This window comes from Homalodisca vitripennis, chromosome 1, assembly GCF_021130785.1.
Source record: "Homalodisca vitripennis isolate AUS2020 chromosome 1, UT_GWSS_2.1, whole genome shotgun sequence".
NCBI classification, from domain to species: Eukaryota; Metazoa; Arthropoda; class Insecta; order Hemiptera; family Cicadellidae; genus Homalodisca; species Homalodisca vitripennis.
This window is the reverse complement of record NC_060207.1, coordinates 38,613,487-38,631,620: the sequence shown is the minus strand read 5'-3', so window position 1 is coordinate 38,631,620 and position 18,134 is coordinate 38,613,487. Positions and strand designations below refer to the sequence as shown.

At 31.2% G+C, this 18,134-nt stretch overlaps 1 protein-coding gene and 1 long non-coding RNA gene across 3 annotated transcripts in view; one reads left to right on the top strand and one right to left on the bottom strand.

The window, feature by feature from the left end:
* Window positions 1-17,920, bottom strand: part of LOC124359993 (vesicle-fusing ATPase 1-like) — a 61,009-nt gene extending 43,089 nt beyond the window's left edge. Inside the window, exons 1-2 of one of the 2 annotated variants that reach the window (XM_046813216.1) lie at window positions 17,734-17,920; window positions 1,191-1,279 (exon numbers count right to left, since the gene is read on the bottom strand). In XM_046813216.1, the coding sequence (XP_046669172.1) occupies window positions 1,191-1,279; window positions 17,734-17,745 (101 nt within the window). In that variant the 5' untranslated portion in view covers window positions 17,746-17,920. The remainder of the gene's footprint in view (window positions 1-1,190; window positions 1,280-17,733) is intronic. The other variant, XM_046813225.1, reaches the window with a different exon arrangement.
* LOC124360016 lies at window positions 10,326-12,261 on the top strand. The gene is made up of 2 exons (XR_006922200.1): window positions 10,326-10,629; window positions 10,740-12,261. It is a non-coding gene; the product is annotated as an uncharacterized LOC124360016 (long non-coding RNA).
* Window positions 17,921-18,134: the final 214 nt, after the last annotated feature.

Here is an 18,134-nt window from a genome sequence, read left to right as displayed (position 1 = left end):
CTGAAAAGAAAGTGAATCTTCAATATTTTGGTGAATTTTACAACTTTGATTTCACCGTTTTTCAACAACTTGTTTCTATAAATTCTATCATGTTAAGTTTATGTCATTTTAAATTTGTTATTAATTAATTAATTGTTAATTCATTGACTGCTCTGCATTGACATACACACAGAAAACTTTATGTTCAATTCATGGTTTAAGCTGCGATCGCATTTTGTGAGAGGACCAGGAAAATGCAACGCTGTTTAGAAAAGCTCTTGCTAAATTGATATGTAAATGGGAAAAAACTAGACTAGACGCGAAAAGTTTTAAACATTGGTGTTTACAAAACAATGAATGCTACAGATTTACAGTTCATAGGGCCTAATTAGTTTTCTAAAGATAAAACTGATGTTAATAGTAACTTGTTTTACAAAAATTTACTATGCTATTTAATATCATTTCATATTTTATATTGAAAGAAAGAAGACTTCATTTTTAATGTGTATTTTTACAATGTTTTTGCTAACTAATCTGTAGAGCTTGTAGGATTTTTGTTAAGAAAAGTTTTCTGAACCCAGCTTAAACCCTGGTTCAATAATGCAAATAAAGATCTAATTAAATTCAAAGACAGTTGTGGCTGTGTTGGTTGTTGCAGACACAACAACAAAGAAAAGAAGCACAGTCTAATAGTCCAGAATCCATTTATGGTTAACAAATTTAAACCATCAGAATTTCAACTTAGAAGAGTAATAAGTAGAAAATACAGTAACTATAGAGGGCTAAAATAAAAATACTTTACTTAAATATACTGTGAAAAATTTGTCTAGTTTCTCTTTAACATGTTTACTTGCAGTGAAATAAAAAACTATTAATTACTCAAATATGTTGTTGATAATTACAACAGCAGGCATTATGGAAGTAAAAAAGTGTATTTCAACCTTTTTTGTTTCATAGGACTACTATTAGTAAAACATTATTTTACATCTTGAATTTCTAAATATACCCAGCACACTGATTTCTTTGTTTCTAATGCTAGTTCTAGGTTATGAATGAATAACACCTTGATCATTATATTATGAAATGTTAAAATTATAAGATAATAGAATATCCTTTCATAGTGTTATGTTAATGATATAAGGTTTACAGGACTTCCGTTGAGTCAACTGCATCAACTTAAAACTTTTTTTTTATTTCTATAGTATGCTTACTTGACATCATCAGGGAAGTCATCTTTGTTGGCAACTGCACAGTTGGTTCGTGTTAATTCATCAGTTGGACATCTCCCTGCTTTCATCCTCTGAAACATTCAATTAATTACCGTGTTTTATATATTTTTCAAAACATATTTTAACTTGTGTATTTTATTTATACCCCATGTAACATATACCTTATTCTATTTTACAAGACCTGTATTATTTTCAAAATGTCATTATACTGAATAAATAGATACTTTACTTCTATGAGGCTATAAAAATAATTAAACCATGCGGCTCCATCTAAATTTATAAGGTTAAAATGTTTAATTTATTCTTGGTTTTTTAATAACATGTTTTTCTTTTATTTAACTTTCCTCAAAAACTCTAGGACATCCCCTATAGTTTTATATTTTCTTACAAGTATCATGTTTACAAAATTAGTTTAGAAATCACTTTTCTACCTGTAACTGTTACATGTAATGTACAAGGCAAACACCCAATCTAAATACCCGTCACTAATCATGAACTCTCTGGAAGGACATAACAGGTTTAGATAAGTTTTTACACAGTTGTGTCAAACCTCTGAGGTGCTTGTTAAGATTTTATGTTGTTAGTCATAGATCAGTAACACACTACTGTGAATCGTTTCCATCTTGCCATATTCTTACTATTGAAAATTGAGGGTTTGAAATTGTAGTTTTTAATAACTACTAGACCACCAGTTTTCACTTAGAAATTATTTAGCAAATTTGAAAACTTTGCACTCTAACTGTCAACATGTAGGAAAACCATGAACCTTTTCAATTACAAAATATTCATGTAATTATTGTGAGATACGGCTGAAGCTTTGAGTTTGTCTCTTTTGGTTTACATACTGTGCTTCAGTATAGAAACTGTTATACATTTTTATATTCTAGTAATGAAAATGTGCAAAATAAAGGTTCTTTATATATTGTGAACATTTTATTAACTATAGGCCTTCTGTATTCCTGCTGAACCAAATCCCATGAAATGACTATTAATTTTGTTTCAACATTAAAAAAGCATAGCAATTCAAAGAATTCACACTATTTATTAAAACTTCAGTCCTATCGTCATTTCCATTCCTTGAATTCCTTTTTCTCTCTCATATACCTTCACTCCTCTTTAACATCTTCTTTCAGCATCCACTCTCCCATTTCCTTGTCCACGCTGCGTTATATTTTGGGTGCTCCTTAAAAACTTGTTTTGTTCTTTGACTTTAGGGATCCACCCCACTCACTTTTAAAGTTTAAAAATTACTGAAGCATTGTGAAACCTCAAAAATAACTCAATAAAATACTTACCATTTTGCATACTTATTTATAAAATCTAACAAGTCCTCAATAAAACACGGGTTTGCCCTCTGAATGAAGAGCTCTAGTCTTTAAATTTCCAATGTTAATCTTAATGTAATGACACTACTATAATTTTGTTGCTCAAATACTCCTGCCAATAAAATCTTTATTACAAATGATGTCCAAGCAAAAATTCCCATGATAACCCTGTTGGAGCTTATTAGGGAGGTGAGATAGAGCATGAAGATGGAAATTTCACCTAATAACCAACTATCATAGTCTTGAGAACATCTCCCTGTACACACGAGGATGATTGCCCTGTTGGAGGCTATTAGGGAGGTGAGATAGAGCATGAAGATGGAAATTTCACCTAATAACCAACTATCATAGTCTTGAGAACATCTCCTTGTACCACACGAGGATGATTGCCCTGTTGGAGGCTATTAGGGAGGTGAGATAGAGCATGAAGATGGAAATTTCACCTAATAACCAACTATCATAGTCTTGAAAACATCTTCCTTGTACACACGAGGATGATTGCCCTGTTGGAGCTTATTAGGGAGGTGAGATAGAGCATGAAGATGGAAACTTTCACCTAATAACCAACTATCATAGTCTTGAGAACATCTCCTTGTACACACGAGGATGATTGCCCTGTTGGAGCTTATTAGGGAGGTGAGATAGAGCATGAAAATGGAAATTTCACCTAATAACCAACTATCATAGTCTTGAGAACATCTCCCTGTACACACGAGGATGATTGCCCTGTTGGAGCTTATTAGGGAGGTGAGATAGAGCATGAAGATGGAAATTTCACCTAATAACCAACTATCATAGTCTTGAGAACATCTCCCTGTACACACGAGGATGATTGCCCTGTTAGAGGCTATTTTCTGTTCCATACCTGGTGTAATCAGGTAGGATAGGATTTGGAAATCGGGATTTGTCTCAATCCATATGCCTATCACAAACAATGAGGATATTTTATATCTCATCATTCAGATAAAGTTGCATGATGATACCCCATGGAAGCTGTTGCTAGTGAAGTTGAATACCACTATTGTTTCAAATATATTGTTCCTTACCACTAAAGAGACATGAAAGAAAGGTTTTAAATAGTAGTCTATATTTTTTTTGTCAGAAAAAAATATTTATGCGGTCACAAGCCATATATTGCACAAAAATAAATGTTTGAAAAAACATGTTTGAAATTAGGTTATATACCCTAAGTAGTCCTTCAATATAGGGGACTGGGGAGGGAGGAATCGGGGTTATTGAATGCTCTAAGGAGGGATAGGCATACCAGGAGAGAATAATAGAGTGGTCAATTTTTTTCTTATTTGCCACTGCACATCTTTTTTTTGAAATGTTTCTTTTTCTTATTTCCAGATTCATCATATTTTGATGCATAGTTACTTTCAAGAGGATGACGTGGACATTGTGTGATCAGGTTTATTGGGTCTGTCATTTGATATTTCTACAGACATATAGTTAGGTGAGATTGTAATAATGTTAACTCTGTCAAGAATTGTGATCAGATATATAGAATTTCTATATTTTAGGGTGCAGTATAGTAAGCGGCCACCACCACTATCAAATCAGGGTACCTAATTATTGATTAGTAATACCTAAACTATTGAATACAAAAACATTCTAAGTATAGTTATTTATGACTAATTATTGACAGCCCCTTTTAATGTATTAATAACAGTATTGTTCCAAATTAATTCAACCAGAGTAAAATCATTTTTATGGTATTTGAGTAATGGCTACAAGTATGTACATTGTGTCACAAGCTGTCAGACACATTTATCCTTCAAAATAGTAAAAAGTAAAAAATTTTACACGGTTTTGTTTGTTACGTTTTATAAATACACACAGCTTAGATAATTTTTTATTTATCATTAAATTATTACTTTTATAGATATAAAAGCAACTAAACTATACTTAATTTAAAAAGCCTATAATGTAATTCGGGTCGATATTTGGTTTCGGTAGTTCATCATCAAAATCATATTGATATATATATATATATATATATATATATATATATATATATATATATATATATATATAATTATATATATATATATGATCAATATTTATATATATATATATATATATATATATATTAATATATTATAAATATATAGATATATTATATATAGATAGGCTATATTATAGATATATTATAAATATTTTATATATAAATTATGATTTATATTTAAAATATACTTTTCAATTGTTTAGGCAAGATTTGAGTAATAAAATAAAATATGCAAAGAAGATTATAGAAATGAGATAAATAAAAATAACCCTAAAATGTTTTGGAATATTATAAGTGAACTGTCAGGGAGGACCCCAAAGGAAGAGCAGTTTCCAATCACCAAATTTAAAACCGATACAACTTTTGAGAGCAATGAATTACACAAACTAGTTGCTAATGACTTCAATTTATTTTTTCGCTTTGGTTGGACAAGAGGTCATTGACTTAGGGGGTGACCAAATGGTAGATGACATGGACTTTCGACTAGCTACAGACTTTGATTTTCTTACAGTACCTGAGAATAACGTACTACGGCACATTTACACATTACGTGGACTATGGGGTAGTTCAGGGCAGCAATCTAGGCCCGGTTTTATTTTTTATGTTTATAAATAACATTTCTAAATTACATTTGAACTGTAAGTTGTTTCTATTTGCTGATGATGTACTGATACTTTTGAAGGGTAGAACATGGGACGAAGTCCACTTGAAAGCCCTAATTGTTTGAAAAAATGGCTAAACCAAAAAATCCTTTCATTAACAGTCTTGAAAATAAAATATATGCCAACAAAGTTAAGATATTCTTCAGACTATTTAATACCAGATACCGTATGTGGAAATTATCTTAATAATTTATGTAGTTGTGAAGACATTGGAAATGTATTAACGTATAAATACCTTGGTGTTATTTTTTTATTATTATATGAAATGGTTTGATCATATTGATTGTATAAAAAACAAAATTTGAAAATATATCTGAAATATATCTATGCAGTTGAAAACATTCTTAAAAAATAAGAAATTAAATTAGCATACTATGACTGCATTCAATCGCTGTTATCCTTTGGTGTAATAGCTTATTTTGGTTTCCCTCTCTACTCCAGCCTCTAAATGTTGTACAAAAGTCAATGTTGAAAATAGGATTTCAGAAAAGCCGAAGATTCTCAAGTAGCTCTTTTTAATGAAACCAAAATATTTACTGTCCACCAACTATTTATTATAACTCTTGATTCATATTTATAAAAATGTTGAGCAAATCTTTCAAACAACTCATGAACATATAACACCAGATACGCTCGCAACATAGGCATTCAAACACATTTGTTAACAAAATCGATCACATTGACAAATCCATTTTATATTGCTAACACATTGTATCCAAATCTCCACCAACATTTTAATAACTACGAGCATAATCTCTTTCAGTTCAAAAGTCGTCTAAATGAATTTTTGTGTGTCATCAGTATACAGGAAACCAAGACCATCATCACAGCAAACTTTAAATGAATGTAACAGTAAATATAAAGCCATGTCTTTGATTTGTTTATAAGCACAGCTAGTGGATTGTCTTAACTTTAAAGAATATCCAATATTACTTCTGTTGGCTGTACTATTGTAAATATTTTGAAAATGGTAGGTAGTAAGTAATATTAATGACAGTATATAATTATGGCAACATTAAAATATTGTTATTTTGTTAATGTATGTAACTTAATTTACCAATGTAAAAAGTTACTTATACGAAATAATTTTGATTTGTCCTCCTCTTTCTAATAAAAATATTATAAACTTCAATTATATCATTGGTAGAAATACTGCAGATATTTTTACCATTAACCATTAATTAGTTATGGATTATTTAAAAGCTGATTTAGAAGCAGCATAAAAGTAAATTTTAAATTGGCGGAGATGATTGGTGGGAAAGGGCACGTGTATTTTAGGACTTGTATCCTCTGGAAAAATATTTACCTGCAGCTCTGGGTTGAGTTGATAGAATACAACTTCCCTTAACCCTTTCTTGCTTCTATATTGGTAATGGCCTATATAATCGCTGCTAGTAAAAATGGACAAAGTAGACTAAAATGTTAGTTAATATCCCCTTTACCAGAATTGAATCTGATCTAAACTGAATTGAAAAGATAAAGCCCTCCACTAGCTTGAGAAGTTAGATTTAGCTTTGTGGTGGATAAATATTGATCTCATTACTTTTTTTGGTACAAGTATATCATACCTTAGTATTTTAAAAATATAAAAATAAAAGTGTTTTTCTTAGCATATTCCTACTTTTAATGTAGTTGACGTTGACACTGTGCAATGTTTCCATGCAGTTGTTTCATGCTTTTAAGGGTAGAGCATTGAAAACTTTGCGGTTTAAAAAATGATACGTTATGTGTATTGAGGAAAATGTGATGAATACATTTCCTTAGTGATTCAATAAACTTACTGGAACTGTTACTACTTTTTCCAAACTGTCATGAAGGCATTTTAAACAAGATTAATGCACTAGGAAATTATATTTTATTAGATAGCTCTGGGACAATATTTTTTCGATGGGAATTAACTCTCACAGACCCCAAGTTAGCTCATGCCAAATCCTTGGCTTTGAGATAAAAACTTTGACCAAAAACATTACCAAACATACTATACAAATATATTGGTCTACTTTGGTTATCTAATGTTATACACACAAAGCATGTATAATGAAACTACATAATATAGTGGCACTGCATATTGGCTAAGTGGTGCACTATGCATACCTGGTGGCCGTGACAGCAACTAACTCAATTGTATACCTGGCGGTCATCAGTACAACTAACCTAAATCAATGAGTGACACAAGTTGAAACACCTTATTACATCTTTGATTTCTTTTATAAAGTTTAAAATCATAAGAAACATAGGTTAATAGCATCACATAAAAATCCTCTCCTTACACATAAAAATTGGATAATATTTATAAGTGTATTCTGAATCCCATTAATTCAGGCTAGGCTCTGATCCTTTTTTGTTAGGAGCAAAAATATTTTGCCCAAACCGGGATTTGAATCTGTGGCCTGGAGTGATATGCTGAGACAACTACTAGGTATAGCTTGACCTCATTAGTAATAACTGTGAGGCTCATATACCAATTGTTTCCCTTTGCGAGACTCTCTAATTTCAGAACGTAACTAGTCTTATTATTATAAACAGTCCAGCTACAGAAATATTTTTGTTATTAATTACATTCTGGTTTCAGCATAAATAGCTTAAATGTCAATATTTATGGATGAAAGTTGGAACTAATAATTAAAAGCGAGGTTTGGCTTGTTCCACATTAGCCGAAAGTTTTGGGAAAGGTTTCTATGTAGCGCTTCACCCTACACAAATAAACACAAAGATGGAAGCTTCTGAATTTGCCAAAAACTTAGACCTACACCTATGAAATGAAATGAAAAAATGAAATGAAATGAAAAATGACTTTATTGAATACAACGTAAAACATAAAACATATTCAATTGGCGAGGTTAGGACTATTAAGTCCTCTCTTACACCTAACCACAAATTAATAAACTCTACTACCTATGTACAATTAATAAGTGTTTTTATTTCTTAAATTAAGTAACAATGACCAGTAAACATTCTATCGTTATTGTATTTGTTGAAAAGTTTTTTTCTTTACTAAGATATTGTTTATAGTGAGTGCAAAGACGCCAGTACACTTACAGTACACACACTGGGAAACTTTTATACCAAGGGTAGATTGAGAGTTTGAAATGTTTTTAAAATCTTTTGGTTCTACCTGTAACCGTTGGGGATACGAAGTATCAAGTAAACTGCTCCCACGTGCAAAATTTTTGCATGTTAAACTTTGCATCGAATTTTCCATCCAAACCAGAACCCTTCATGGATCTTTTGACTTGTCATCACACCTCATCGTAAATCTTCCCGATAATGACAGTGGCGATCATATCATTTGCATATCTCATGAGGAAGTTCCATTTAGGCATTTCACAGATCCAATCCCAAGGTTGTGCTGTACCTGCCATTATCTCTCTGTCGTAATCAGCCAAGCGTATCGTCACCTATAATATGTAGAAATCCTTAGTCAGGAAGTATCTTCATAATGTAGGCAGGAACGCATTACTGGTTCCGTAAGTTGGCCAACACAATCATGAGCTCGTCTGGCATGATAGAAAGTTTTCGCACACCCGGCATGGTCGCATGAACATTCAATGTGAGCAATGGTTTCAGCAAAGAGAAGGCACTCACCACTTGTGCCCTTTCCACATCTTGGAATGATTAACTCGAAAACATTAATGACAATCCAAACTTTCTCTGCTAGCCTCAAAATCTTCTGCAGGTTTTTGCTGCAACTTTTAAAGAGACGTTAGATCTTTAATCAAGTGTAAAAGTTATCCTCGATGAAACAGTGATTCTTTAATTTTAATATCAAGTGCTTGTCCCTACTTTAAATACTTCCACTGAAAAATTGAAAGAACTTGGTGTATATGTTGAAACGTAGCATACACTAGTTGCCTATAATGGAAGCACCAATGTTTAAATCAGGCACAAAGTGTTTCTATGTCCAAGCAAGGTGATTCTACAACCTAGTCTTCAGGAATATTATTTACGTACTTTTTCTTTCCATTTGAGGCATTTTCTCTTCATGATGGAGCCCTTCAAATCTAACCTTTCAGCTCGTAATTATGATTGAAAAAATAAAACAAATTAAGCTGTAGCTCGAATCTTGATCTTGAGGCCATTGGTATCAAAGTTGGTCAAAAATCAGGCACCATAGCAAGTTTGTTATAGCAGGGTTACACAGATCACCCAAAGGTCTGTGCTTATATCTGTAAAATTATGTATTTCATTGTGTTCTGTTAGGTCTTTCGATACTACGTTGTATTTGTTTAATTGAATATTCTTGATTGCGATATAGTAAAAAAAACGGAAGTAAATAAGTGAAATTAGCTTAAGTATAACAGATACTACACAACACTTTGATCGAGTTGATTCCATACTAAATCTGGCTCCAAAATCTGCGAAATAAAAAATGACCTTTTTTTACTGATTAAATTATTGATTCCAAAATAATTTAAAGTTTAAAATAAACTCATTCAATTAACACTCCCTCACCCCCAAACAAGAAAATAAAAGTGACAGGCTTGTTAGTATCTACTGAATTTGTGAATTGGCCCTTTTAATTTTTCTCAACTTTGCAAGGTATAAGCCACAGAGAATTCTCAAATGGGTAAGTGGTACTCATAGCATACATCTAAAAATAGTTATTTAAATTTTGAATAAAGTCAAATTTGTAATAAATAATAATGTACAAACTATTTGGAATCTATATCATAGGTTATAATATTAGGGACTTTTTTTTGAGGGAGAGGCAGGAAAAATACAATTACGCACGCAGGTGGCCAGCCTGTGGTATATAGACTTCCATTATCTCACCAAGTTAATACTACGCCACAAAAATCATGTGAGCAAGCAAAATTTTTTGTTTTTCACTTGTTGAAATACTATTTATGGTGAGTCAAAGATTATTTTGGGCTATGTACAACTCTTCTTATATAACACAGTTTTATATCTATCATCTGTAGAAGAAGAAACAGGAAGTTGAGTCCAAAAATTAGCCTAGTCATACATGCAATTAAAATTTAAACTAGGATGAAATCAGGGATATCATATTTAAATATAATAATTAAAATAATTCATTATTAAAATTTTATTGACAATGCAATAACTATACACCTTGTTTCCGTAGTAATACAGTACAAAAAAATCATTCTAAATTCAAAATTCAAAGAAGCAACAACATTTTCAGATCCATCAATAGTAATATTGGAAAATCCAGCTGTGCAATGAGTTTTAAACTAGAAACAGGTAATAGTAGAGTAAAGAAAAGTTGAAGCCATCCACCATAGTAAATTCTCCTATTTTTCAATCAACTTAGTTTACAAGGTCAACATACATACACAGAAATACATGAAGTATACATAGTTCAAGAAACAGCACACATCGGGAGTAAACTCAAAGATCCAATAGCAAGATTGTATCAAACGAAGACACATTTTGGGATGCCAGAATGAAATTCCTCATTCAAGGTTAGTTAACACAGAAACATAGTTTTATTCTTCTAGGACTAAAATCATAGAATGATATTTTTCATACTATTCAATAAACATAATAAGCAGACCAATTTCTGCTGTTCCAGGAACAAAATCAATAAACCAAATTTCTTGTGCTATTTCAATAAACACCAGAAGCAGATAAATTTCTGTTGTTCCAAGAGGGAAATCTTGGAATAAAATTCCTAGTACAAGTTTAGTGTAAACCACAACAAGACAAGTATTTCTAAACCAGGAACTAAATCCACAAACCAAATTTCCTGTGCTAGTTCCATAAACGCCAGAAGCAGATAAATTTATGTTGTTCCAAGAGCGAAGTCTTGGAATGAAATTCCTCGTACAAGTTTAATGCACACCACAACAAGACATATTTGCTGAACCAGGAACTAAATCAACAAACCAAATTTCCTGTGCTAGTTCCATAAACGCCAGAAGCAGATAAATTTCTGTTGTTCCAAGAGGGAAATCTTGCAATAAAATTCCTAGTACAAGTTTAGTGCACACCACAACAAGACAAGTATTTGCTGTACCAGGAACTAAATCCACAAACCAAATTTCCTGTGCTAGTTCCATAAACGCCAGAAGCAGATAAATTTATGTTGTTCCAAGAGCGAAATCTTGCAATAAAATTCCTAGTACAAGTTTAGTGCACACCACAACAAGACATATTTGCTGTACCAGGAACTAAATCAATGAACCAAATTTCCTGTGCTACTTCTATAAACTCCAGAAGCAGATAAATTTATGTTGTTCTAAGAGCGAAATCTTGGAATGAAATTCCTCGTACAAGTTTAGTGCACACCACAACAAGACATATTTGCTGTACCAGGAACTAAATCAATGAACCAAATTTCCTGTGCTACTTCTATAAACGCCAGAAGCACATCAATTTCTGTTGTTCTAAGAGGGAAATCTTGAAATGAAATTCCTAGTACAAGGAATTAAATTCCTAGTACACACCACAAGACAAGTTTTTGCTGTACCAAGAACTACATCGATGAACCAAATTTCTTGTGTTTGTTCCATAAATGCCAGAAGCAGACAAATTTCTGTTGTTTCAAGAGCAAAACCTTGGATTGGAATTCCTCATACAAGTTTAGTGCACACCACAACCAAGACAAGCATTTGTATAACCAGGAATGAAATCGAGGAATCAAATTTCTTGTTCTATTTCAATATACGCCAGTAGGAGACAAATTCTTGATATTCCTGTAGCAAAATCTTGAATTAAAATCCTTCTTACAAATTTACTAAACTTGAAAACAGACACATTTTCGAGACACATAAGTTCCAGGACAAAATCTTGAAAATATATTCAGCATGCAAGATCAAAAACAATGGAAAAAATCATTGGTGTTCCAGACAAGTAAATTTGTAAAATAAAATTTGTTGAAGAGGTTCAATAAACATTGGAAGAAATCTAAATTTGGATTCCAAATCTAATGCAGGACTCCATAAGTATTTCAAGTTGAACATATATAACTAAGGAAGATCAATTGAACACTGGAAGAATATTTGTACAGCTGGATAGTTCAAAATTAATTGTTCATTGCTTAATTGTTTCAGTTTTGTTCATGAATTCTATCAATAAAAATGTTCTAAAATGAGTATCCTTTTTATCAACAGTTCAATACGCTTACAGTGATAAATTTTCTTTTCACAATAATAAATACAATATAATATAACTGTTAAGTAAATGTGTGCCATATATTCTATATTTTCGTTGCTCAAATAGTTATATGTGCATTTAATATTTTTCTAAACATGTTCTAAGATATCTGTGGTTCAATATTTCATTATTTTTCAGCAAACCCCATGTATTATTTCAATATTTTCTTCTATTTAACAAAATATTTAATTTAAAAAATATAATTTTGGGGAAAATTAAACACGTTAATACGTCACAGTTTATGCATCAAGTTTTAAGTTTCATATTACATTCCATTTATATTGCGCTCTTGAAGGCATGGAACTCTTTTGAATGCCGACGTGACATTACATAACAGCATTACAAACACATTTTTCACTGAGCAGATCGTAATTGTGACTTTTAAAGGTATGAAATTTTGACTATAATTCACTAGCAGTATCTACTGTATACTTCACATGGGCTCCAGGCCCAATTAAATTAAAGATATTTAACAAGACTAAAAATAAAACTAGTAAGGACAGCCAACCTAATAGTATGGATTTGACTACAGCTTAATAAATGCATCAATAAACCTTTAACATTTCAGATCTCGAAGCATTTGATCAAATAACCTATAATTTGTTTAACATTTTTATCCTATATAATATGATAATAACATTTCTAATCTTTCATCTGCAAAACTTTTTCTGTATCGATACTAATTTTATATTGTCACTACAAAATGGAATCTGCTGAATTAGTGGATACTCTGCTTCTCAGCTCTGTTTTTTATCTTCTTCAATGATGCTGGGTAACATGTGAACATTGTTGTCTGTGCCTTAATGTCCTCGGACATCTAGGGGGAAAATCGTTAGATTCCTTTGTTATTCAATATTTGTTTGTGGTACAATATTTTTGTGCACCACTTCTACAAGGGTACATCATGACTAGGATGTTTGAAAACTATGCAGACTATGCAGATTTGTTAGAGTATGCAGACTTCTAAAATGTTACGAATTATTCCAAAGTTACGTTGAACACGAACTTATAAACCAAAATTTATCAAATAACATTATTATCCTATTTCTGCTTACTCGATAAAATTCTGTTTTCTTTGCAAACATGTGACTCCATTCAAAGGAATACATTTTCGGGCCAGAGCAACACTGAATCGTATCTTAGAATGTTTTTTCTTCATATGAAGTGGAATGTTTTTTAAAGTATTTCCAGATCTGTATTACCTGAATACCTATGGTTGTTAAGCTTGCCTGAAACACGTTTTAACATCCAAGACTTAAATTCGGTGGCCCTGTTTATTCAGAACAGCTTATAGACCAAAGACAAACTGAAGAAGAGGTGATCTGAAAGTGGGTGTAACTGTACAAGATTCTCCTTGTGTGAACCATTGACACCTCAAGGTCTATTGTGTGACGTAATGAGACATGAACCATTGACGAGTTTTCCTTAATGTGTAAACTCTGACATCTATGCAAAATTAGTTGTCAAAAATCAAGAAATTGTTATAGTTTGTTATCTTTCCTATATTTTTAGTATGGATCAAAATGTTAAAACTGACATTACCTATATAATAAGAAATTGTAATACCATTGAATGGTACGTTACATGCCTACATCATTATCTATCAAAGCTTTCGATTATTTAATTAATATTGTAACTAGCTGTTTCCTGCGGCTTCTCACGCTTTTCGTAAGCTTTGCTCGTGTATGAGCACCTCTGGTTCAAGTGAATTATATTTCCAACACCGATGTAGAATTTGCTTTGTTTCCACGATCAAGAAAATTTGTCCAAAGTGTATGTTTATAGACATTGTACATGTACATGTACTTTATTATAAAAAAGGTCTAACAATCAAGCTTTAAGTTTAACCAGAAATTTAAGTTGTAGAAAAATATACATCATAACTTAGCGCCTTCAAATAGTGTTTGGCTATTTGATATACGTATCTGTCTCATAATTGCAGTTTATAATATGCAGGCGATTTGAAAACCTTTATCTTATGCAGTGCCGCCTGGTGGCGAGTTACACCAATGGGCATAGCATATAAACCTTCTCCGTGGAAAAAATACATATACATACAAATTTTCATAATGATCAGTCAAATAGTTTCTGAGTCTTATCATTGTCATATATAAAAATATCTTTTATAAATATAGATTATAATTTGTAGAATATAATTACAAATTATATGCTCAATTCAGATTCAGAGCTATTGTTTAATATGTATACTAGCTATTGACAATTTACATAGCTGTTGCTGACTAGATAAATCAGGGAGATCTAATGATTATTTATATTTAATTTACAAATATAAATTGAAAAATTAACTGTGAAAACTATACGTAAAATATTAGTAATAAGAATGAAATAATAATACCTAAACATAATTTAGATTATTATACGAAAATCTTGTTATGTAGTGAAAACATTTTTAAAAATTAATCCCAAACACAATATCAAGAGTTTTCAAACAAATATAAACAATATATTGGTCTGGAGAAACATTTGTAATTTCTAAAATTAATAATGCAAATCCTGTAACTTATTAGCCTATATAAAAGATTTAAATATTAAAGAAATAACTGGAAGCTTTTATGAATTCGAGTTGAAAAATGTAAGTTTAAATGTTTAATAAATGTTTTTATGTATAAATAAATACTACTCAAAGAAAAGATTTAGGGTGTAAAGAATTATAAGGTGTAATAGTATTTAATACACAGTTGAGTACCTTGTCAAAGTATTTTTAAAATTGTATATTAAACCAAAGTTCACTTAAAGTTCAAAATTGGTATTCAATAAAATAATCTTGATCCAATATTCCAAACATTTAGATTTTATCCACAAATCGACCACTTTTCTTCCAAAAGCTTCTCCAGAAAGGCCCTCATATAAATGGAATTAAAAGAAATAACTGAACCAAAATTAAACTTTCTTTTACATTCAAATAAAATAACTTTTCTAAAAGTAATTCAATATAAATCACCTTATTCTGTCTTAGAAGCAAAGCTAAATAAAAATTAAATTAAAACAAACTTTGTTGAAAAACGTTTTTGCCATGTGTTCCACTTCTTGTTACAGTTGGCACAGATTCAAAGTTGTATAACTCTGTAATCAAACTATTCTTTGAAATGTATTTACACCAAACCTTGTAATCTTGATTTATTACTTTATTCTTTAATGTTGAATATTACAATTCTATTCACAAAAAACTCTTAAATAATAAAATTGAAAACTTAAATAACATTTGAGATAACTTTAATATCCTGCAGTCTTCCAATAATAATTTCATTAAGTTACAAATTTTTGTTAATCAAATTGTATTATTTAAATAAAAAGTTTCCGCAAAATCCCACGCAGAATGGTTTTTGGACACAATAAAATAATAAGCCAAAAGACTAAGAAATACCGCAAAAACGTGAACTGGAGCCTTAAATACCGCCCCTTCCTTAGCCTATATTACATCATCACCAACGTCCCTGAATGGCCTCTGACCACGAAGCTGAAGAAATTAATTGTGAACTGTACTACCTTATTGCGGTCAGTTATTCTAGTCGACACCCAGAGAATCAGTCTGTATGGTTACCTACTTTCACAGATCCTTTTATGAGAAATTACATTTTTAATTTACCTATGCTTTAATGGTTCTACATATATTCTAAAATACTTTTTGTATATATTGTATCGGGTACGATAAGCAGACCCGGTTTTTATATCGAAATTGGCAAACGATATTACTTAATTATAACCATCTATACAATCAATCGATACTGAATGAATTATTATTTTGAACTATCAACTTAAATAATCTATATCAACAGCTGTAAACACTCTAAAATAATACATGTAGGATAATATTTCAATTTTACATAATTAATTCTGATTATTAAAAATGGCAGTCAATTTTAGAAAACTACACAACGTTGCTTTTTCGTGGCTTCAACATGTTGGACTCGTAACTTAAAACCCAGGTATCAATTTACAATAACGTGACCATCGAAAGGTATGTTCATTTTTTTTTCCTGAAAACTACAAGTTTTCCTGAAAACAATAGTGAAGAAAAAATTCGTCGGCAACGAAAATCAAAGGAGTTACGATTTTTTGAAATCCTCTGAAAACTCTGTTTTTGACAGTACCTCTGGCAATTTTACTGAAATGATGCTGACTAGTATGTTAATCCTGTCAACGATGCCTGCCCGCTGCGCACTGCTTGCTCTTTTAGAAAAAAAATTAACTCGAGCTTGCAAAAGTCGAATCCCAGATCACGTGATGCCCCTGATCCTTAACCCTCCAAGTGTTGTTCGACAAAATTTTGTCGGTTATTTTCCATCCTTAACGCAATAATGCCCGAAAGGCATCAATATAATACAATAATATACTTTCCCCCCAGTTTATATGCACCTGTGATAATAATACTTGGCTATAAATGCCCAACCCATGAAAAAAAGTCCATTTTTCATGGTCACGGTATTGTAAATAAATACCAAAACCCATTATGTGAAATTTGTGGGAAAGAAACAACTGTAACTGTGAGAGGAATAGATATGGTCGTCTTCAGTTTTCATAATTGTGGTTATAATAATTTGTTTGATCACTGTAAATATTAAATTCATATTTTAATTTAAAACATATGATTGTTATTGAGTACTATAGGTACTTTTATATCGATTGATAGTCTAGGATTTTAGACGTGAATATTAGGTATCGATGACTATATTCTTCAATATAAAAAACCGGGTCAGCTTATCGTACCCTACCCATTGTACCCCACAATTAATTAATTAAATCTATAAAAAAAATGTAGCAAGCCATTTTTACTGTCCCCGAAAGATGTTTTTTGTTTGCACCTTCAGGCCTGAACAATGATGGCAAGAGGCAATTAGTTATCAGCCTGTTCAACGAATAGTTACTTTTAAAATATATTTATTCAAACCTAACTTTTATTTATTTCACTTAAGTTAATGTGCTTTATAAGCAAATTCCTTTTGGAAAAAGGCCAACAAATAATATGATGTGACTAAGGTAAATATTTTCCAAATCCAACTTAGTAATAGGCCTCGGAAGGTAGACCTATGGCATGCTTATGGCCTAGTTTTGGGCAGTTTTCTACAGGACTGCAAGTAGTATACTAAGAGTGAACCTACTGCTTAAAACAAAAGCTATTATAAAAGTAATATTACTGGAATAAATTAGTTTCTCTGTAACGCTCACAATTACAACATGAAATTATTAATTTATCAGCTAGAGTATTTGAAACAGAAACTAGCTTTACTAAAGACTAGTATTAATGGTACTACTTTTAGCCAAATGTTAATTTCTTATAAACTCTTATTTGTTTATAAAATTGTTGATTTACAAAAGAGTTATTGTAAAGTATATAATCAATATCCAGTTTCCAATGTTGCAAGTAATGTAAACTTATTCTAAGCACATACCATGGCTGACATCTTATTTGTAATGAGGAGGAAGGGAGATAGCTGCTTCTATTATTGTAATCGTTTTATTTAACAAACTATAATAAAGAATAACTCAATTTTTATAACGATGCAACCTTATGAATTTTGCCCAAAGATGACACTACCCCAAACAACGATTCAATAGAACAGACGATGCTACCTGCAATGCAGCTGAAATTTCAGTTCTAATGCAACGAGACAGGCTTAAGTGACAGTTTTACAAATCATAGAGTTCACGAGATCTTCACAAGATTCTTAAATTTTTGTGGAACTATCAAGTAGAATCACATAACTCACTATGTATGAATTTTTGTTAAAAGAATGTTGGTTTGTCTATTGTCAATCACAGAATTGATAAGCTGATTGTTAATAACTACGTT